General features: G+C 39.9%; 1 protein-coding gene across 1 annotated transcript in view; it reads right to left on the reverse strand.

The window, feature by feature from the left end:
* Nucleotides 1-5,710: 5,710 nt before the first annotated feature.
* Nucleotides 5,711-23,994, reverse strand: part of wdr17 (WD repeat domain 17) — a 37,123-nt gene continuing 18,839 nt past the window's right edge. The window contains exons 12-31 of the mRNA XM_061094149.1: nt 23,667-23,831; nt 23,022-23,137; nt 20,756-20,842; nt 19,782-19,931; nt 19,567-19,697; nt 18,766-18,891; nt 17,770-17,925; nt 15,749-15,813; nt 14,062-14,194; nt 12,760-12,848; nt 12,388-12,487; nt 12,095-12,234; nt 11,564-11,675; nt 11,298-11,439; nt 10,898-11,000; nt 10,598-10,699; nt 8,870-8,968; nt 6,374-6,441; nt 5,916-6,013; nt 5,711-5,830 (exon numbers count right to left, since the gene is read on the reverse strand). Of these exons, the coding sequence (XP_060950132.1) occupies nt 5,711-5,830; nt 5,916-6,013; nt 6,374-6,441; nt 8,870-8,968; nt 10,598-10,699; nt 10,898-11,000; nt 11,298-11,439; nt 11,564-11,675; nt 12,095-12,234; nt 12,388-12,487; nt 12,760-12,848; nt 14,062-14,194; nt 15,749-15,813; nt 17,770-17,925; nt 18,766-18,891; nt 19,567-19,697; nt 19,782-19,931; nt 20,756-20,842; nt 23,022-23,137; nt 23,667-23,831 (2,302 nt within the window). The remainder of the gene's footprint in view (nt 5,831-5,915; nt 6,014-6,373; nt 6,442-8,869; nt 8,969-10,597; nt 10,700-10,897; nt 11,001-11,297; nt 11,440-11,563; nt 11,676-12,094; nt 12,235-12,387; nt 12,488-12,759; nt 12,849-14,061; nt 14,195-15,748; nt 15,814-17,769; nt 17,926-18,765; nt 18,892-19,566; nt 19,698-19,781; nt 19,932-20,755; nt 20,843-23,021; nt 23,138-23,666; nt 23,832-23,994) is intronic.

Consider the following 23,994-nt stretch of genomic DNA (forward strand, 5'->3'; position numbering starts at 1 on the left):
CAGCCACTGCGAACAGGGCTTTAAGGGAAACAAAATAGCACCTACAAAGGGTGATAACCAATAACCAACTGTATTTTATACAGGGAACACAGGCAAACAATCCCACCTGCTGCGCACAGAGGTGAAAAGGGGACACTACCTGGCCTCAAACACGGTTTATTTATTCATTTTTGAAAGGCAAATAAACGTGAAAAGGTTGGCTTTAACTCACCTCCACTCACTGTGCGCGAACGCACGAGGGGGAGTTGGAGAAACCCCACTCCCTGCGGACAGCGAGTTACCGGGTGAGGAGGGGGGGGGGCACCCCCGATCCAAATCAGTTTTAAGGGATAGATTATTTATTGATTAAGCTTCCCAACTTTTCTACTCACTCCTGTAAGAGAACAAACTCTGTATGGACACAAACAGCACGAGATAAACAATACTTACCCAAAGCTGTGAACATGAGTAGTTAGTGCCAGGTGCAGCTAATTAAGCTGCCTGAAACAAAGAGCAGAGCTTAACACATGCAGTGTAGCCCTCTGCCTCACTTTTAGAGAAGGGGAAAACCACAAACAATCCTCAGGGACACAAGGCGCCTGCACAAAAGTGTCGGATTGATAAAAGTGGAGTCCCAAAATATCTTACTTACCTGTCGGTCTCGGATGAGGCGAGTGAAGAAAAGAGGAGGCGGCCGCGCTCACCGGGGAGCTTTATGGGCGGTGAGCCCAGCCCCCTTAAGGTCACTCACGTGACATTGTTGATATTTGGTCTCGAGGATAGGGAGATGAGGACATCATTCGTGTTAAGACCGTGGTGACGGTCTGAGGGAGGTCGAAATAGATCTAGTCCTGTTTGATTGCTGTGGTAACAGTGATTTCAGGTGGTAGAGAAGTCGTTATTATATATACATTTACAAATATATGGGAAGATTGCTAGTAGGATCTCGACTTTTGTCTTCTTTCACTTTATGCGCATGCTCCATGACGTCTTTACAGTGATTTCAACCACTCCGCTCCAGCGTTTTCGTGTTTTCGTGACAGGGCTTCGTGTAGACGCGATAAACATAAGTACTGGATCCAAAAAGGTTTCCGGATTCCGGCAGTCCAGGTTACGTATGGAAGTCAGTGAATACATACATTACATACATACATGTATGCATGCATAAATAAATAGATAGTTGGATAAATTACAGTTCATAGATAATGAATAGGGGATTATTTCAGTTTTCTTTTTGGTTTTAGGAATGTTCTGTCGAATACGTAGACAGCATAAACAGGCAGTTGTGAGAGGAAACCAGACCCGGACATTTATAGAGACTCCCTGCCAGTCCTACAGAAGGGACAAACTGGACAAACACATGATGTCTGAGCATCACAGAATAGCCTGTCATGCCAGTCAGAAATCCAATGTAAAGTTCAAAATCATTAAAAGAAACACATTAACATCATGATTCCTTTAAGTTTTTGTGTCCCTGTCTCGCCCCCCCCCCCCCGCGACGCTCTGCCGCCACCGTCGCCCCCCCCCCCCAAAGCTGTAAACCTAGGGGAAACACTGGGACCGATGATGATTGAGAATGTTAGATATATCACAGTTTAGTTTGAGGAAGTTGGTTTGCATCCATGATTTAATGTCAGTGAGGCAGTTGGTCAGAGTGGAGTGAGTAGCAGTGGTGATGGATTCAGTGGAGCTGGACGTCATCAGCGTAGCAGTGGAAGTGGAGACCATGTTGACGTGGGATACATTACCAAGAGGGAGCAAGTAGAGGATGAATAGCAGAGAAACAAGCACCTAACCCTGGGGGACGCCTTGGGACAGAGGATTAGTGGATGAGGTGCAGTTGTTGATACTGATGTCTGATTATAAGATATGATTTATTGTGTTCAGGTTGCTGTAAATGGTATTAATTATTTTGGGGGGAAATGAAATGTAAGAGTTGTACTTGTTCCCTGTGAAGGATTTGGAGGTGTTGTCCCTGGGTTTGAGGAGTTTGTTTATTGTGGATAAGAGAGCCTTGGGGTTGGAGGAGCCATTGATGAGGTTTGAGTAGTAAATGGGCAAAAGAGGCGGAAAGAGTTGTGTGGGAGATAGATTTGAGATTTCTAAAGGATATATTGCGCTTGGGGGGAGAGGGATGTAAATGTCCAGGGTGATTGCTATGAAGGACCATACATGACTTAAGTATAAATAAATAAATACAGAAATAAATAAATAAATACGTTAATAACAACAGAAATGTCTAAATAAATGTCTTAAATATATTTCCACATTTATTTATTTATTTAATTCCCTCATTTCTGTGTGCTTATGCTAATGAGAAAGGCGGGCCTAACCGCAGTCTCATTCAGGAGGTAAGGAAGTAAATTAATCAATGTGTTAAACTTATTCCCACATTTATTCCAACTTTTCTTTATTTCAACATTTATATATTTCAACATTTAATTGTCCATATGTAAATGAGGTAGGCGGTCCCTAACTCAGTCTCGAGCAGGATTGTTCAACTGAGCTATACACACACACTCACACACAGGCCCCGGGGCTCCGCTCCTCACAGCGCATCACACTTGCTCAGAGACAGAAGCAGTGACTGAGAATTTAGCTCGTCACCGCGAAGCAGCTGCTCAGTTACTTTGTAGAACAGTGGAAACAGTGACACAGCGTTTCTCTGGTCACATCTGCTCAGAGATCAGCTGCTTCATGCGCAGAGCAGAAGCTGCAGGTGGTTTGTACCGAGCTGGAGCTTCTCATTCCTCCTCCTCTCTGCTCTGTCCTTGTGCTCAGTAGAACACGAGACGTGACGCTCACAGTCAGGATTACTGACACCTTAATCATCCCAATAAAAATAACCTGAACTAACCCTCTGAACTTGAACTAGTTCATTTTAAGTGTGAACCGGCTCAACACTGCAAACAGCTACTGGACACCAGTCAGCATTGAAAGGCAGACATAAAAGGGCTGGATCATTACACTCCTGTGACCAATCCTGCATGAGACTGCGGTTAGGCCCGCCTTTCTCATTAGCATAAGTACACAGAAATGAGGGAATGAAATAGATAAATAAATGTGTAAATATATTTAAGACATTTATTTAGACATTTCTGTTGTTATTAACGTATTTATTTATTTATTTCTGTATTCATTTCTGTATTTCCTTTTTTATTTATTTATACATTTATTTATTTATACTTTAGTCATGTATGGTCCTCCATAGATTGCTAGGTGCTCAGAGATATTGATGTTGAGGCTGGAGAGATGAATTGTGGGGAAGTGAATTTTCCTTTTTTGGTAACTATCGCATTGACAAGTTGCAACATCTTCTGTCTTTAAAACCTCAACAGTATGGAAAAACTAAAAACACTATTAACATTGAAAAGAAATATGTTGGCGCAGCTGCGGTCCTGGATCTGCAAATGATAAAGAACAAGGACTCTGGGGGAGAAGTCTAGTAAAATGTATTGATAATATATTAATGTGAGAAAGAGTGAGAAGAGCAAAGAGAAGCTCCACGTCTCATGTGTCCCCAAGCATTCTAGACTTACAGCAGCATAACTAAGAGCAGGCCCAAGACAGACCTGAACCAGCTCTAGCTAAAAGCTTTATCAAAAAGGAAGGTTTCATGCCTACTATTCAACATAGAGAAGGTGTCTGCCTCCCTACCCGGCACTGGGAGATGATTCCATCGGAGAGGAGCTTGATAGCTTCAAATCTCTGATGCTACTTTACTTTTAGAGACTTTAAGGAATACAAGTAAGCCAGAATTCCTGAAGCGCAGTGCTCTGGTGTGGTGATATGGTACTATGAGCTCTTTAAGGTTTGATGGTGTCATATTATAAAGGGCCTTTTAAGTGAGGAGGAACATTTTTCAAATTATATTCTAAATGTAACTGGAAGCCCATGTAGTGAAGCTAATAAAGGAGAAATGCGATCTCTTTTCCTGATTCTTTTCAGGACAAATGCTGAAGCATTTTGGACAAGCTGCAGGGTCTTTAATGACCTACTGTTTTATCCTGAAAATATTATCCCTGCTGGGTTCACACATCCACTTCTCCTGGATTAATATGGACTTTGTAATTACTCTGAGTCATACTGTGTGCAAGTTTGTGTGATATATGCTGTTGTTCTCCCTCCCCGTCTAAAGGTGGTGCTGTTCACTCTATTTTGTATGTTTCCTGTGTGTGGAGTTTCAGGTCGTGGTTGGTGACTGGAGTGGAGACTGATGGAGCTCATTTTGAAAGCTCACCTGCCGATGCTGGATGGTTTTCGCCTTTATCCTGGCTCCCAACACGACCATACTGACTGTAACAATCCAATTTGTGCTTTCCTCTGTTTTGAAAGCCTGTAAATAATATTCTAAAGAGCAGTCTCGTTAGCTGCAGGGGTGAGAAGCCCTGTTGGTTTTTGCTATATTTTCTACTGTTTATGTTAGTTAGGTAGGTAAGTGTGGTAGGGGGGGATGGTCAGCGTCGGCTACAGGAGGGAGGGAGTGGAGATGGGGTTCTGGGATCGGTGCCAGGGAGAGAGTCTCATTGTACACAGGTGTTCCAGTTCCACTAATGACTCTCTCCCCTTATCAGCAGAAGCGCGCTGGGGCACGGGACAAGCATCACAGGAGCCAGTCCAAGACCGGACGAGGAACGCTGGCCCACATATGAAAGAACGATTACTCAAGTAACGTCCCTGAGCTGTTGCAGTTTCACTACGAATCGAACATAGTTTTTTCCCTTCTCCTTAATTTGTTTGAATACCGATATCAACACTGATCACCATAAAGTGATAGAAGAAGAAGAGAGAATGAGAGGAAACAGGAGAAATACATTTTCATGCACATATTTGTCATAAAGACTTTGGCCTATACATCATTGGCCTGCAAAGTTATTTAAGTTTTTAAAGTGCCTCTTTGATAGAACTGCTAACGACTCAAATAGACATGTTAGATGTCACACAGAACTCCGGCCAGACACTTCATGGTGCCAAAAGTGGTGGAACACTGGTATTTTATAATTGTGCCATATGATTCCTTACTAAAAATATCCATCTGAAATAGAGAGCTGTCAAATATACTGTAGTGAGGTAAAAAATACTATATTTCCCTTTAAAAAATAAAGTGGAGTGGAAAGTAGCATTAAAAGAAAATACTCCAGTACTTTTCAGCAGGCTATTGGACTCTGCTTCAGGGTTGTTGTGGCATGGAGGTGGAGGGGGGCTCTTGATTTGAGGTGGGACATAAAAAGCAATGAATGCAGATGGGTTAGAGCAGTCGTCCTCTAACAAGAGGGGTCTGCAGTTCGAACTAACAACTTCTTGTTTGCTCTACCCCCTCAGCCACCCTATTTATTACGTGCATCTCAGTATGAGTGATATACAATTAAACAGAGTCCCTCCTCTTTATATACAGAGGTTGCTTTATTCCCTTATTTCGTTTTTACAACAAGAGAGGACAGTGCTTCAGATTAATACCCAATATACAGATACTCATACATTGAAGAGTTGTTACCTACCAAAACCACAAGCTTGTTGGAAACACAATCATCCTCACAAAATAATTGTTTGTTGAGACACCATGTTTGTTGACCCAGTCAATTCTAAAATGAAGTTAGCTGCTTAACTGATGCACACAAATCTTTATTTTCCACCATTTTCATTTTCTTTGCAACTTCCACACTTCATCTTCTTGCTTATTTTCCTTTCTTATGGTCTGTAAATGATTCCCTTGTAATGTCCTCCTTATGAGCTAGAAGGGGTTAATGCGGAGTCCTGTTCCCAGTGGGGAGAATGGATTGACTTTTGCCCACATAAGTGCATCATTAAGGGAGATTGCCGATTTACCATCTTCCAACAAAAACACTGGACCCTGCACAATAAAAAAAGAGAAGTATGTGAGAAGTCACAAGTTATGAAGATCTATGTCCCACATATTTAAAAAAGAGAACACACACCTGTATTCTCTGCCCGGTGAAACAGGACAGTTGAACATCAGAGTGGCTTGGCAGATTGGAGCCTGTCACATAATCAGCTCCACACAGGACTAATGCAGCTGAGACAAGGGTGCATGGTTTACTGGTAAATGATTACATATAGTATGTATTTACTACCAACAACTTTGACTGGAGCTTAGTGAGGTAATGGTTAATTCTGTCTCCTCTGCTCTTTCATTCATTCTTCATTCCAAGAAGATGCACAGTGGCCAATCACTTATCAACATACTCATTCACCCACTTTAGCTGCACCTAAAGCTTGCTGCATCAAGCTGATAATGCTGAAGCCAACATCAGAGCAGCATTAACATCCTGGCTTAGTCCTGGATGAAGTTTACATCAAATCCCAAAACATATTTCACGGCATTATTTCATTATTAACTGGGTTTTCCTAATGAAGCATTGTATGTTGTTCCTACCAGAGTCTGTTGGCTGGATTCTTCTATCCAGGCAATTAAACTCCTCTCTTTGACACTCTGATGGAGGACTGTTGCAGACAGACAGACAGATAGACATGTGTAAGCACTCATGCTGTGTCCAAGATCACACAATACCCCTTACTCACTATATAGAGATTTTAGTTTTTTTGCTATATTACAGTGCAGCAGAACCCTCAAATACTCTGCACTCAGGATCAGCCAGACCAAACTTCATCACAACCAGTGCAAAGACATAGAAGACACTCATTCTCAGACACCTGGCTCTGACCCAACATAGATGCGAAGAACTTGTTCCATAGGGACAGAACAAAAGACTCCGGTGACATGAGGAGGCAAACTCTGTCTTTGCACTGATAATCTCTGGTGCTCACTTTGAGTCGAGGTGGAATAACAATTTTTAAATGTTAAGATGTCACCATATAATCTGTCCAGATAATTAACTGGTGTGTTTGTTACATCCATCCAGATAAAAAAAAAAAAATGAAACATCAGAAATCGTCTGATGTTATCAGCAGTCACATGGGTGTTATTTTTGTTGTAAGTTGTATTTATCTGCGCCAGCGACAGTCAGTGGCTGGAGGCATTATGTTTTCAGGTTGTCTGTTTCCTTCTGCTATATCTCAAGAATGCCTTCACATTTGGTAAAAAAGTTCACTTAGACTTGAGATTGAAATGATTAGATGTTGGTGGCTGGAGGTCAAAGATCAACGTCACGGTGGCCAGCCCATAGGGGATTTCATTACTTCTGGCATCATTCACTTGGACTAATGGATGACCTGATTCAATTTGGTGATAAATAATCAGGGTCACTTTGACCTCTCAAACAGAGGTTATGCCTTATGAATGTAATATCTCAGGGTACACCTCTAGGATTTTTTTTTCCAATTTGGCACACATGCTCACAAGGACTCAGTGATTTCCAGAGTATGTTTCTGTGGTCAAAGGTCAAGGTCACTACTGTATGGCCTCAAAAAACATGTTTTTGGTCTCTTGAATGTGATACCTCAAGATTGCCTAGAGGGATCTTTTCTAAATTTGTTTCTTTTACATTTTTCACTTGGATTCAAAGATTCATTAGATTTCAGTGGTCAAATGTAAATGTCACAGTGACCTTATATGAAACTGGCAACAAATATGTGGAAATATGTACATGGAAAACTGCAATGATTGTTGGAATCAAACAACCACACTACGCTAATTCTAGTTTTCTATATTTTGTGAGTGGCAAGAAGAAAATATATAGTTTTTGTTGTGCAATTTTGTGTTGCAAAATAACGATTATAACGATCACAATTTTCCTGTACACATCTTGGCCCTACTTTTGTTAAATTCAGTCTTTGTTTTATTATTTTGTTGTTTTTTTTTAATAGGTTTTTAATAGAGCTGTCAAACGATTAAAATATTTAATCGCGATTAATCGCATTTATGTCATAGTTAACTCGCGATTAATCGCAAATTTTTATCTATTCTAAATGTCCCTTCATTTATTTTTTTTCCATAATTTTACCTTTGTTTTAATGCTCTTATCAACATGGAAAAGCGGATTGGCTTGCTTTATGCAAATGTTTTATTTTATTGAAAAACAACATTGCCAAACAGGGCGGTACAAAATAAAATTATAAAGTGCACATTTCAGGTAAACAAGGACTCAGCCTATAGTGCAGTTAAACCATGGCTTAATATTTTCTTTTTTTCAAGTTTGCTGTGAACATAGCAGCCAGGCCTCTTATTTCAGAAACAATGAACCATAACAGTTAGGTTACCAATAAAAGGTAAGCCTACTACTTCTTTGCTTTCAGCCAGCTACTCCAACAGACAAGCAACAAAATAACAAACAAACAAAATACACAGGCAAGTGTCGGCCTACTTTGAAATAAATGAAACACAGAACTTTGTAGGGCTATTTGAGTCCTGCCCTTATTTGTGGAAAAATGTATGAAATAAGAAGTACCCTATTTTGAAATAAATAAAAACATATAGCTGCAGCCTAATAGTGTAACGGACTGGGTTTATGTTTATGGTGGGTTGTGTGACTGTTTGGACCAATAGGATGGGGTTGTTTCGGGATCGGGGATCAATGAGGAAGTGAAGTGTTGTTGATGTGTGCGAGTGACGGAGTAAGAGCGAGAAGTGCACATGTTCGTGTAGAGGAAAATACAAGTTACTAAACCACGAAGAAGTTCCGTGGCCTGTGTAAGCGGGGACGCTACGATAGCTTCAAAATATATATTTTAGTTGGCGAAATATTAAAATAAAAAGCGAGAGCAGGTCAGACTGGAGGCGAACACAGATACTGAAGCTGCAGCTGCAGCTCTGCTTTAACTCGCGTTAAAAAAATTGACGGCGTTAAAATGGGTTTGCGTTAACGCCGTTAATAACGCGTTAAACTGACAGCCCTAGTTTTTAATAACATTTATCTGTAATATGTAAGGCTATTTGTGTTGGTGTGTGTGTCTGTGTGTGTAAGTAACGTACTTGCTGATACTTTGTGTGCAGGCTCGCCAGGCATCAAGTTCCAAGGACAACTTTTCAATCTTCAGAGGAACACACACCTCCCTCCGTTTCAACAGCTGACTGAGATAAAGAAAGAAAAACATGCTAGTTAGTCTTACTATCTTTTCTAAGATTAAAATTAATTAGTACTAATTATCATTGAAAAACTTTTTCTTGAAGACTCATGCTATATCTAACATGGGGAAGTTAAGATCACAAAGTACAAATAAAGATCCTAGATGTATATATGCCAACTGTGTAAAAAGACGCAGGACTCATTCAATAGCGCTTTGTGGACAGTATTATAATGACCAAATTCTGTAGCTGGATCAGATGAGTGTAATTAACTGTGCAGTGGATAAATGTATCACAGTAAAGGCCGAAATATGCTACTCCGACTCTGTTGCGCGCGGGGGACGCACGGATCCCACGGACTCTTTTTCATTTATGGTTCTCCGAAGGCTGGGGTGCTGAAAACAATTCACTGCCAGAACAGTAGGTGGCGCAACGGAAGATGAGCTCAGAGAGGCCTACCTCTTTGTATGTAGAAGAAGTCCACGTTTGTTTATTTACCTCCTCCCGGCTTTCCTCACACACAGTGAACGATGGCAACTAACAAACAAAGGCTGTTGATGGAGCTAGAGCTGCTTGACATGGAAGAGGACTTGCTAGTAACGTATTTTATGAAACAAGTTTGAGGTCCGGAAATGTGAGATTCCGGAAATTACGTCGTGGAGAAATGATGTCGTTAGCGGACCAATCACAGCCAAGGGCTGTCCCTAGGCTCTCCGAAATGCCCACAGATAGTTAGAAAAATCAGAGGTACATGAAGAGTTCTCCGAGGTGCTTGGAGAGGGCGTTCCTCTGTCCGTGTCAGTCCGTGTCAGTCAAAACGGAGTAGCATATATCGGCCTTAAGACAACACAATTCTGTTTACTGGTCAACCTTCAGAAGAGTCTTTATACCATCACATCAAAGATAAATCCAAATCAATAGGTTGTGGATTGAGCTAAACAAAGGGTGTATGTGCAAACAAAGGTCAAATTCAATTTGGGGCGGTCATAGACAGTCTAATTTACAATGCAAAGTATTCCTATCTGCCTGTAACTCATTTGGTCATTCGTTCATCCCCTTCTGCTAATGTCACATCTCTGTCTGCATCAGTGGGAGTTCTGGGTAAATTTAATCTAAGTAAAGCTGTTTTCAGACATGTCCTGAATAGAATCTCCGGAGAGTTTGGTCTGGAGAGTTTGGTTTGCTCTGGATCCTCTGGAGTGTCTGCAGAAACACCAGAGGATCAGAGCAGTTTAATTAAGTAAGCTTTCTCACAGGTCAACTTCCTTGTAAAGTTGATTCTACACAAGTACCTGATCAATTAATTTTATAAACTGTTTGTCTCAATGCAGACCTGAGTGTTGTGTAGAGCAATCAAGGAACTAGATCTGGGTGTGTTAAGAAAATAACAAGAAAAGAAAGTAAAATATTTTCTTCTACAGGGGTAAAATAAAGATTTAGACTAAGAGTGTTTTCATTGTTTTTCATGGACTGAGATAAGAAATATGTTTGAGGCAACTAACTATTCTTTTATAAGGAGGATTTCAGAAAGATTTTAGAAGAATTGGATTAATCTACAAACAACAGGCAGTCAGTCTCAAGACTAATCAGATGCAATCTAATGTAGAGGTTTGGAACACAGTAAAGTGTGTCTACCTGGTGTATTCGTAGAGTGCAGGTACAATGCTGGAGTATTGTCTTCTAATGGCGAGCAAACCTCCAATATAACCACACAGGATCAACAGCTCACTGCGAACTCTACACACACACACACACACACACACACACACACACACACACACACACACACACACACACACACACACACACACACACACACACACACACACACACTGGATGATTGTCACATATAACCAAATATAGGAAGTAAAAGCAGAGTGGGAGTTGAGGGAAATTACTATTTCACATTAAAGCAGCAGTAATAATCGATTTTACTCTGTCAGCTTGGCCATGATGAGGCGATCTGTTCTTATGTAACTCATCAGGTCAAGTATTGGCTGAATGCTATCCACTGTCCAATCAGATCCATTCAGCTGTTCTGGTGAGAAAGATTTCAGATTAATTAGTTATTCATTTGCATCCGTCTTTGTAGTAAAAAGTTCTGATGAATTATTCGATTGTTATTGTTACACTGTATTTTTGGTCAAATCAGTTAGATAGTTTTATGGTCTTCACAAGGACTAATCTGTTTATTCATAAATTACACCATCAAATTGTTGAATTTATCTTTAGATATAGTATACAGTATTATAAACTAAAAATTATACATGCCATTGTTTAAGGCTCAAATGTGATAACAATAGTAACATACAAACACACAGTGTGTTGTCAGTACCTTTAATATGATCAATCCCAATCCGAAGTGCATTCTCAGGTTCAGAGCTGAGCAGGTGAAATTTAACTGCTGAAAACAAATCTCCTTCACTCATAGCTTCCTTTGCCAAGGCCTTACACTCGTCTACTGAAGGGAGGCCGCACTTGAATGACAAACAACACATTATCACTCTAATCATCACAGCTGTCAGTATCATCAGCACTAGACATGAAGCCTTCATGCCATCTCATCCAAAACTAATTCTAATTTAGAGTTTATCTACTCACCCTCCTATGTAATTGGTTGATTTCAGCAGCACTCCCTTGGTAAAATGCACAGAGCTTAGCCAGTAAGATGTAATTGTCAGGAATCATTTGCAGTAAGTTGGCTGAGAGCTCCCTTCAAGAAAACACAGAAAATTAAAACAGTTTTTCAAATGTTGTAGCTTTCAAACAGCCACCGCCAATTACAGGGAAAAATGTGACTAACTCCAGCTGATTAAAAAAAAACTGATGATGCAGGGGTGAATTCTGACAGATTTATACAGTCTAAACTGAAGAGAAGGACACTGGAATTGGTTCTGATTAGACAACTATGTATCTAAAGATACGTTCCTGGCTCCACAGAGGGATGAGATCTGCCTATAGCAGCTGCCACTGAGCTTCACCTGTGGTCAAACAATAAGGGTCAGATTCATGGGTAAGAAAAAGTAAATTTAAAAAAGAATTTTACACAAAAAAATCCAAACTGGACTAGTGATAGTTTGGAGTTTGGATCAGTGAAGCGCAAACTCTGGACGTGCATTGATATAGACGTACCATTGAGGTGTGGTCATGTACTTCCTGGCCAAGAGTTCAAGGCAGTACACAGTGCTCTGATTGGCTCTGTCTCCTATGACAATGCCCACACATGCAGCCAACTCCAGCTCATTACCCCGGATCAGGCTACACATGGATAGCTAAAAATATAGCAACACACACACACACACACACACACACACACACACACACACACACACACACACACACACACACACATTTCAGCCACATTTTTACAAAAAGTTTGCATACAAATTGCTAATGTAGACATGCACAAGCTGTGGTGTGCATACCTTGATGTTTTCTACAGCAAGGTGACAACATGCTGCCCGGACAGAGCCTCCATTCTGGAAGTACCATTCGGCTAATTCCTTACAGATCTTATGGAGGAGGCTGGAGAGAAGCAAAGGTCAGCAGTTGAGATGGAAGTGAATCAGCTACCAAAATACCCTGGGATGAATTTTAGTGATAAATTCAATTTACTAAGCAAGGCTCTCTTTATTTAGTCAAGTTTAGTTTTAGAGTTATTTTGAAAATAATCAGGAAGCCCCACTCCACATTAAAATTTGATCATTGTTAAGGCTTTTTCTGACATGACCAGTAAAATCCATGCAATTGGCTACTGGCTTTACCGACATAAGAGTGTGTGGGTGTGTTTGCTTTACCTCTGGTATTGTTGTATGTTATCCATATCATTAGTTGTGTGGTTGACTTGGGAGCTTTGTGGTGCAAGAATGTTCCCTTCACATGCTCCCTGGAAACAAATATTATTTGGATCTTTTATCATTTTTATCTATATTGTCACATTTCATGTCAATTGGTAGACGCCTTTATCCAAAGCGACTTACAATTAGTGCATTCAACATCTATGAGGGGTCATATAGGGGTTCAGTATCGTGCCCAAGGACACTTCGGCATGCAGATGTTGAAGAGTGAGGATTGAACCACAAACCTTCTTGTTGGAGGAAGACCACTCTACCCCTAGGCCACACCGCCCCCTGAATCACACTTTCCCCAATTTTTACACACATTTTGATTCAGATCTACTTACTCTGCTGTCTTGTAGGCGGATCAACAATGCAACCCCACATTTATAATTGTAAATCTGATAAAGATTAATGAGCTGGAAAAGGGTGCAATATATAAGCCTTGAACAGGCTGTTTAGAAGGTGCTTCTGACCCTGATCAGACCTGTTATTAACTATGCATTTGAGATCTGATCAATCACATTGAGAGGTGACACATGTAAATGGACTGTATTTATATACTTAGCTGATGTCCTCTGAACCACTAAAGTCCAACCTAAAGTTTATTTTAAAAATCTCAATGTTTCTAATACATGGATTTCTTTGTGGCCCCTGACACAACATGAACATTGACTGACAGAATAATATGATATATATGTTTGGTCTTTGTGATCACATATGATGTTCATGTTTATTTGTATATAGAGAGGATACGTGAGATCTGATCACACGTCACTTGAGACATATTCTCAGGTGTGTTGTGATTAACTAATAAGAGCAGAACACTTGTGATCTGGTCTCTAAAGTCTGAACAGGGTGTCTGTCTCCACTTTACTTATTCATCCAGCCCTCCTTTTCAACTTTGTAGCCATTAGCTTAGGATGCATATCATTAATCAAGTCCTTAAGAACACTATGGCTTTGGCTTTGTATTTATATAGCGCTTTTCTAATCTTGATGACCGCTCAAAGCGCTTTACAGTACAGTTCTACATTCACCCATTCACACACACATTCCTACAGTGCATCTATTCGCAACACTTAGTTATTCTATGGGGGGGCAATTCAGGGTTCAGCATCTTGCCCAAGGACACTTCGGCATGCAGATGGGTCAGACTGGGGATCGAACTGCCGACCTTCAGGTTGGAGGACGACCACTCTACCCCTCAGCCACAGCCGCCCTATCCCTTCCCTCTCCGCTACTATCCCTTCGCTCTCTGTACCTGTGCTATTAGTAAGGCCTCTTGCAATTGTCCTCTGCCAGTGAAGAAAGTTACAAGTTTTTTTATGTCTCCTGTGGCGATGCAGTATGGGATAACATCATCATTATCCTCGGCCATCAGCTGGTCAGCTCTCCTGCAACACAAACACATTACAATTCTATACTTATTAGACAACATGTGACCTGTAAAAGTTGCAATCATGTGTTTTCTATGTATGATTATTAAGGATGGGAATCTGCTACTCACGATTCAATTACGATTCAGAGCGCTACAAACCGATGATAAAACGATTACAGATGCAGCTCTATGCATAAAAAAAGTAATTTCTATAAATTACGTCCTTTTTCAGCACTGTGTGCATCTTTGCTAGCCTAATTATTTGTGCTTTAAAAGTATTTTAGACTGTCAGGGTCTAATAACTTCTGATGATGGTGTTTATTGTTTAAGTGTAAAGCAGGAGAGTGGAGGGGGACACTCAGACAGGAGACTCAGACACACAGTAAAATACATCCGGACCTTTAATGTGAAATAAAAAAACAAAAATCTAAATAAATTGATATTGTTCTTTGTCGTCCATGTCCCCATAGCAATGCATCAAACAAACGATTCATTTACCCACATCTAGTGTTTATGTTTATTAAAATGGGCCAAAATTTACAAGAAAATCCAATTTAAAAAATGTAACAATGCAAACTTGCTAAGCAGACACTAATGTAAAGAGCTATTCAGGTGGTGTGCAAGTATCTCACTTTCCTGTGAAAAATTTGCAGTTTGCACATTTGTTCTCTACATTTAAAAAAAAAATGTTTTATCGATTTATTATTATTAATTACGTTACATTTATTAGGGGCCTCACAGTGATAAGCTGCATAATCAGCAGAAGCTTTGTTTGTTGTCTTTCTTTTGTCTCTCTTGCAATAAATCATATCAGCATATCTGAACTGCCATCAGTTTATTTTCTTTGTTTTTTATCTGAGCTTTATTAGGTGACCATGTGTGCTGTGAAAGGTTCATTAAAATAAAATGTATTTTTAATATTATAATTATTAAAATAACAATCATCAAATATAAAATAACAACTCCCACATTGACTCTGGTTGTCTAAAGGTTTATTGCTGTTACGTTTTTTCTCTCTGCTTGCTCTTTGTTTGTTTCTTTATCATTTTTAAGGTCTCAACCTTACTATAGAATGTGCCTTCAGATAATGTATGTATTGATTTGGCACTATGCAAACAAAAATTGAATTGAATTGAGCAAGCCTTATACGTGAAGTGTGCAGGGTGGACACAATAAAAGTAACAGCATACTACAAATCAAAACACAGATGGTGATGATGATGATGATGAGTTGTTCATTCAAGTAGTATTTAACTTTTCTCAATACTTTGTAAGGTAAGTTGTGTAGTTGTTATTTCATTTTCTGCTCATCCTGATATTTTGTCCATCATTGCTGCCCCAGAGATCCCCATAATTGTGAATCAACACTTCTTATTCTGTCCACTCCCTTGCTCATCTGCTTTCAAAGTGCAGCAAATAAATTGAAACAGACACTGTGACAGCCCGTTGACGAGCAAACACCTTTCACAATCATGATAGCGGTGCACACCTTTGACTGAAAGGGAGCATGGTTATTTGTTGTAGTTCACTTATACTGTTTTTTAGTTGAAGAGCAAAAAAAGTTGGCTTACCTCTGCATGAGTTTCTTCCAGTACTTCATGGAAACTCCTGGAGCCACAGACAATGCTTTCTCCCACTGACAGAGAGATAATAAAGCTCAGAGTAGTTGGTAAGATTTACAAACAATTACAAAGTATTTAATTGTAAAAGAACCTTTGTACACAAATAAAGTAAATGTGGGAAATTACAATTCGTAAAAAGTTTGTGTATTTGTAAAATGAGACTGTGAATAATAAGGGATTTCATCAACTAATGTGTACAAATGCAAAGCAGAAAACTGCATAGAACACTCTGAAGGCTCCAGTATGCTTCTCCGACTTCGTGGCGCACGGAGGGACGCACGCATCCCACGGACCCTTTTTCATTTATGCTTTTCCGACAACTGTAAGTCGAGAAAACTGCAGCGGGTTTTTGCGCTGTTACCACCGCAGTTAGCATGGTGGCTAACGCTAGCGCCGCTATGAAAGTTCGTTATAACCGTATGTGACCGTACACACTTGCCGTCAGTGCTCTAACAAGCCACCGTCAGCCCGACAACTCCACTGGCTTAACACACTTGTCACATTAATCATAGAATCGTAGTTGTGTTTGGGTTTATTGTGAAATAGGGAATGAAACAGGAACTTTGAGGTCCGGAAATGATGTCGTTCCGAAATGCTGTCGTTAGCGGACCAATCACAGCCAAGGGCTGTCCCTAGGCTCTCCAAAATGCCCACGGATAGTTTGAAAAATCAGAGCTGCACGAAAAGCTCTCTGAGGCGCTCGGAGAGGGCGTTTCTCTGTCCGTTTCAGTCCATGTCAGTCAAAACGGAGTAGCATATATCGGCCTTTAGTGACACTGACGTTACAGGTACGTCTGACTCCATTTTACAAATGAATCGGATTGGAAGATGACAAACCACTCAAAAAGCAGAGTCCAATTAACGGACAGATGGCTTCATTACCTTTAAGTCCTTGAAGGTGGAGCAGATTTTCAAGATGGATGATCATGCATGACAAAAGTGGGCTTGCACCCAGACACAACATATTAAATGTTCACCATTATTTTCTAGAGTATCTTACTTAAGTGTAATTAAGATCACCTGCTCAGCTACCCTCTGATTACACCGTATAACCATTCTGCTTTGTGATTGGGCTGTAATTATCCAATTAGATTCAGGGTCAAAATTTAAACTTCAGTATCACACTGAGCGTGAGAACTTAGAACATTGAGTTTTACACACATGTTTCTGCTTAAAGTCTGTACAAGTAGTTGTGTGACCTTCCCACTGATATCATCTGTCATCTTATTCGTAGTATATTTTTTCAAATACATATCTTTTCTACACATGAACAAACTTCTTTTCCCCTGCACATTTAGTGAACAGGTTTACAAAGATTGATTTACAAACATATTTGTGAATATCACTCTACACTCTTGTAAATGAGTCCATACTTTCCGTCAATTCATTTGAGTTACATTGTCATATATATATTTTGTCTTTCTTTTCATTTCTATATCTTTTTTATACCAGAAAGAGATTCATTGGTATGACTGTAACCAAACATTCTCCAATACAAAACTAACTGGTTCGTCAAAAGCTCTTTGATAATGCTCAGATCTCACAATTTATGACCTCCTCTACACCTGGCCTTTCTATCTGCAGCTGTGGCATGCTGGTGCCTGTCAGGTCCTACTTTGTTTCTCCACTCAGTCACAAGTCCTACATGACTGACTTTTCTCCTGTCAACTCCTTTCACCTCCAGGCTCCACTTGATTTTATCTATGACCTGGTCATGAAGATGGAGCCAAAATGGAGACACAGATATTTTCATAGTAGAAAAGTTTAATTTCAATTTGATGTGGTATACAAAGATAGAAACAGACTTTCGTTGAGCCAGCCAATGATTAGAGAAAATATTGAAATGGAAAAAGTCACACAAAGGATCAGTCCCAACCCAACTTTTAAGTCTCATTAATGTTTGAGTTCCATGCTTTCAGGGAAAGAAGATAAAAAAATAACACAAAAACACACACACGCACATTCCATACCTGTCCCAGCTCCACCATTAATTCACAGTATCGTTGAATCTGTCCCAGTCTCAGATGGATGTCGGCTGCTTCTTTCAGCCTCTCTTCTTTACTGGGAGCTCCAATGCCTCCTCCAAACTTACACATCCTCACAATAGTCAGCTCCTGAGCTTCAGACTGAGTGACAGGATGGAAAACAATAAAACAGGAAAACACTGTTTTAATTGGTACAAATTGTAAACAAAGTTTCACTCACTATATGTATTCTTCGATTGACATTGTGAATTGGAGAAGTTTGATTCAAATTATATGAACCAGAAGGTTTATCGATTTTGGTGACTACACTGTCAGCATTTATGTTATTTAATATTTTGCCGTGTTTTCGGCATTGCACTTTGTAGACGGACCCTGCCCACTCGTCTAAAATGCATAAAGAACAAAGGTTTTCCTCCTGAATGGAGTCAGGCTTGTTTTGATGAAAAGAGATTGTAGCTGTTTGTGTAAATAGATCTGATTGGAAGGAGGCTTGATTAGTTATTGATCAAATTCAGAATCTGGGAATATCTTTCCAACTTTACAGCAGTCAAGTAACTACTGTCATTTCCAAACAGACACATAGCAATTCGAAATGCACCGTGGTATGAAAGATATCACATGCGCACACAATATTTTTCTATCATCTTTTTCCCCCCATGTTATTAAATAAATTCAAATCTAGTGGCATACATGTGGAAAAAATATAATTATGATTGAAATAAAAGGAAGCAGACTGCAGGAATCAACTGTATTAATTTACTTCACCTTGAATGAAGTAAACAGATCTGAGTGTGTTATTTATTTGATTGGTCATGCCCTTACTTTGGTAAGTGATTTGGCACAATACAAATTAAATTAAATTGAATTGACTGTCTGTTATAAACTACAGCTGATTATAAACAGTGATCACTGTGTGGTCGCTCTTGATTTAGTTGGACTTTTCTGTTTTAAACCGAGACTCTGAAAAAAGGAGCAACTCACTGTTTTAAACTTGAGCAGGTGCTTCATGTGCATCACTCCTTTGCTGTAGCTGGCTGGTAGCAATGAGTCATCCTGGCCATTAATGACTGACACTATGTCCCACAGGTTACTGGTGCCTCCTGGAGGCTGGCATGGGATAGAGTACACAGATGTGTTCAACAACACATAAACATGCACACAAGCAGCGTGGACACGCATGCACGCACGCACGCACGCACGCACGCACGAGCGCACACACACACACAACAGGGATTCATTGACGAAAAACTATGTTAAATGCAGCTAATTACTTTTTGCTATATATTCAATCAGTGAAAATAGGGGCTGGAGCTTCTTAAAGGCTACTTAAATTAATCTATCATTTATATATAAAAAATACAGTGAGCATTTTACATGATTATTCTTAATGTCTGCATGTGTATACCAGTTATACAACCAAGCTCGCATCAGATGGTTTAAAATCCATGGTGTGTCAGCAACAGATAGTTTCATACTTCTATTTGTTGAAGGTGTGATACACAATAGAGAACATCAGCTTGATGGAGAAAGTAGCAGTTTTTAATTAAGTATGAAAACAAACTCCCTAGTGAAGTTCAAATTTTGCAGCAGGAAAACGCTGCATATTTGCAGGCCTAAAAATCATTCCCTAGTTGTATGTTGGCTGTTGCATATCAAGACAAACTGCTGATAATACAAACAGACTACATCAGAACTTTCAGAATCAGTCATCAACCTTGAAGGGCAGTATGAGGGCATCACACTAACCTAGCATTGATAAATAAGCATTTAGAATGTGGTTACCGAAAAGCATTCAGAGAACCAGCGTAGCTTCTTGGCCCTGATGTCTAAGTTCAGTTTGTCCAGCTCTTGTTTGATGTCTCTAGATACTTTACCACAAAGCAGGGGAGGTGAACCAGGAACCATAGCTGTGTCTGCAGAAACACACAGCCACCATGGTTTATTGAGAGCTGAGAACATAACACCATAACACAGAACAAACCAAGTCTGTTTCTCACCTGTGTTTCCTATTATCTTTTCCCAAGGCTGGTCAGTAAGAATGTTCAGCAGCAATGGAGAGATCAGGGGTGTGAGAGACCACAGCCTTACTGTACTGTCTCTGCTACAGCTGGCCATGGTGAAAGGACGATTCTGGTGACATGTCAAACCTACACACACACAGACACACACAAACAAACAAACAAACAAACAAACAAACAAACAAACAAACAAACAAACACAAACACACACACAGTTAGATTTAATTAAAATAGGGTACGTTTCTATGTGAGCATTAATACCTCATTCAAAATTTCACTTGGGATTTCACTCCCATTATTCCCATTATTTCCATTCAGCTAGTAGAAATATATACACTTACATATATGGAAAATAGGAAATTTTATAGTTAAAAAATGTATAGTGTGCATTGAGATACAATTCATTCCCACGTTTTTATTCAATTGTTACCATGTTAAACGAATAACATCTGGTTAGCACGCCATTGAATTTTGAGCATTAACTTTAAAGTAAATGGTAAATGGTTTGTTTTTATGCTTTTCTAGTCTCGATGAACACTCAAAGCTCTTTACAGAACGTTTTTTAACTTTCAACTGTTGACACACACATTCCTACAGTGCTCCTATATATAGTACCTTCTCTATTACACAAAACTTACACACCGTCGTCACAGCCATGAGGGGCAATTTGGGGTTCAATATCTTGCCCAAGGAGTGACTTTGATATAAATTTCTTCTGAAAAGTATATTACCCAATGTGTAATATCTGTCTTCATCCAAACTTCTTAATATGACGCAATGCCTTTCCTTTCTGGTCTATAAGAACTTTTAAATAATTTTGAATAAATTTAATTTCATGAAACTGTTATTTTTATTGCGTTTTCAGTGAAGAAGGTCATTCATCAAATACATTATTGAAACCAGCCAGGTATGTTTGGCATTATTAGGTTCTTAATTCTAGAATACTGTCTTACCATAGACATCAGCACCGTGGTCATAGGCTGTATCTAGACATGTGCCATCTCTTGTGTCCCAAACTCTGATTGTATAATCCCAAGAACCTAGAAAATAATACAGCATTTTACTACTCAAATACAACAAATTCTGAAATAGTAACACCACTTTTAATTACACTCCAGAATACAAGTATAAAGAGGAGACATGTTGCCTGCCATCATAGATTTCAACTGCAGACAGAAGAAGTTACTTAATAGCTATATTTAACAGTTAGCTCCAGCAGATAATGAGTCATCTACCTATTGACTTTTAACATTACATTTTATAGTAGTTAGAGTAAAGGTGAATTATACAAAACCAGCTCTATCCAGGTATGTGGGCTCTTCTGTACAATTCCTTATATCAAAAGTCAACCTCAAACCCACAATATGCATTTCTTTTTTAAAACAGGTCACGTTTCCTCTCCTGTGGAGTCTATTAAGGCATTGAAAAAATGCAAGCACGAAAATGTGTGGAGTAGTGCAGTCATTGATAACAGACTGATAACAAAACGGTTGGAGTTAATGAAGAAAATTGTAATTAATCACTACTTTTACTGGCATCTACCCACTAATACAAACTACTGTCTGCCTGCCTGCCTGCCTGTTTCTCACGCCAGCAGAGTTTTCCGCACCAGTTCCACGATGATAAGGCCAAAATGGTCAAATCAACTGCAAAAGTTGATGCGGACGGTTGACTGCAAACATCAGTTTTGCGGCAGAGAGGTCCACCAGCACAAACTTCACCTTGAACCAAAGGGCAGACAAGATCCATCCACTACGAAAAGGAAGTTGAAAGCATCTGAGGAGGATAAACAACCACTTGGGGAGGTTCACAACATCATTGGGAAGTAGCTCTTTACCCCTCGCAGTGCAGAATGGCAGAGGGGACGAAGGAGAAAGAGGGACTTTATTTATAGCCAATCCTTTAAGATTCACAAGGCAGAAGCACAGTGTACCTCTTGCCTACTTCAAGGAAGCTCCCCATCAGCAGCCTAGATGAGGAGTTCTAGGTCTCTTGCACAAGCAAGGCAATACTCTATCGCTACTTCAGGGACTCTAGGGTGGCATCAGCAGGCATTACTGCATGGACAGGCAGGAGGTAAAGAGGCAAGGAAGGCCTCGAGATAACAAAGTCATGGCTAAGACACGAGGCACAGTGGCAACCAGACCAGTTTGGAAGCAAAACCTCAATGTTGCTAGATTAAGGCCCATGCTCCCATGGACAGACAAAATCTAGTGCTGGACAAGGTGGGGGCTGATGTTAGGGACCAGCGGGATGGTGGACATGTGGCGGCTGAGAGCATGGACAAGGTAGGAGGGTGCTCTGGAGAAGAGGATCTCCTGGAATGATATTAAGCACATGTTAAAGCAGCTGCCCAACAGCCTCCGGGGAAGGCCACTGGGAGTACGACCTGGTGCCCATGACCGTTGCTGAGGCCATCTACTAAGCTGTGGCCAACAAGGCTTTCAAGGCAAGTGCTTCTTATAGACCTGACTGAAGGCACGCTGTGAGCACATTGAAGTCGGGTGTAGAGGCTTAGCTGGCCATTCATTATGCAAGTTCTACCCTCTATCATCACAGGGGCAGCAAAAAGGAAAACAATCAAGTCCACCATCAAGGCTGAAGAAAGGGCCTTCAGATGGCTTGGGTAAGGAGGGAGGATCCATGGGCCAATGCTGCTCACCCAGCCAGGGTTACCTGAGTAAGGTAGGATGGTGTTGAAAGATCCAGCACAGCTCTGGGATGTATCTTTGTATAGCAAATGACATCTTCATCTTTGTTGCTGCAATGCTTTATACCGAGCTGAATTATTATTAGTATTGATTTTGAAAAGGTTGTGAACTTCGGTCAAATGATTGTGTCGCTTGCTTAACAGACCTCTGAAATAGCTGACTTGCAATATATGACAAAATAACAGCTATTAAGTCAATCATTCAAACATATATAATTCTATATATACCTATATATTTAAACGGATATTAAACATGTATTATACACACACACAGTGATAAAGCAAATTCAGTTTAATTTTGTAAAAAACATTGAATATAAAATCATTGAACCAGGTAGAATGAATGCAAAGTTAACTAACTTATCTCTGCAGCATAGACTGTATTTAGAACGCTCTTTTATTGTAGAACTGTTTGAAGAAGACTGACTAACAATGTTTAATTCTAAAGTAGGTTAAGGCTAAAGAAACAGCCCATTCCAAACAGGCATGTTAAGAACTGCATTAGTTACCTGAAATTAGGAGGTAAGGAACCTCTGTGTTCCACATCAAGCCTCTGACCGGAGCTGTGTGACCACCCAGCACATTGATGCATGCATCCTGTGTGTAGTCCCATATACGAACAGTTCTATAAAGAAAAACAGAGATTACTGTTTAAGTTTAAAGAAAACTAAATACTTAATCCTTATTTTCTTCACCTTACAAAATGCATGTATATTCAGATCAGTTTGTGAGTTCAAAGTTAAGTTACAAATGGTAAATCAACAGATCCTATTGACAAATTCAAGCATCTAAAATAAATATATGACATAAACCTGGTTGTTGTTTAGAACAGCTGTTTTAAAAGACCTGACAGTCAATTTAGTCAAATGCTGCTGTGTTAACTTCAGTGGTGGGATGACACTTTGAAAACATGGAATGGTCAATAAATTATTGTAACACAGAATACAAATCCTTGAAAAAGTCTGGGAAATTTACTATTGAAAAAATTCTAATTAAAAACAGAAAATATGTACATGTTAGTCTTTTTGTGCTAAATGTTGTAATTTGACTCCTCGTTCTTAATTTTGTGCCTGATCATATCTCGCTGCATTAATACAAATTCCTCCTGTTAATCTCAGCCTGAGCTACACCTCGGTCTCTTTAAACATACTCACCCATCATCTGATCCCGAGCACAGTATCCCCTCTCTGAGTGGAGACCAGCGAACGTGGAATACTTTAGCTAAGTGACCAGTGAAGACCTTCAGAGGCTGATCAGAGCTTGTGGCCAAGTAGTACACTCTGACATTTTTATCCTCACAGCCTGTTGCGATCATGTCCCTGCAGAAAGAAAGATAAAGAGGAGGAAGAGGCCAGAGGATAAGTGACAAACCGGGGCCACTTAAGCAGAGGACACAGCATTGTTACATCTGCCCTCGAAACGTCTGCATCAAGGCCTCCGTAAACTAAGTTTCCTTGAAGGCAGTCTCTCTCACTCTCTCTT

The sequence above is a fragment of the Limanda limanda genome, chromosome 2, assembly GCF_963576545.1.
Source record: "Limanda limanda chromosome 2, fLimLim1.1, whole genome shotgun sequence".
Classification (NCBI taxonomy): Eukaryota; Metazoa; Chordata; class Actinopteri; order Pleuronectiformes; family Pleuronectidae; genus Limanda; species Limanda limanda.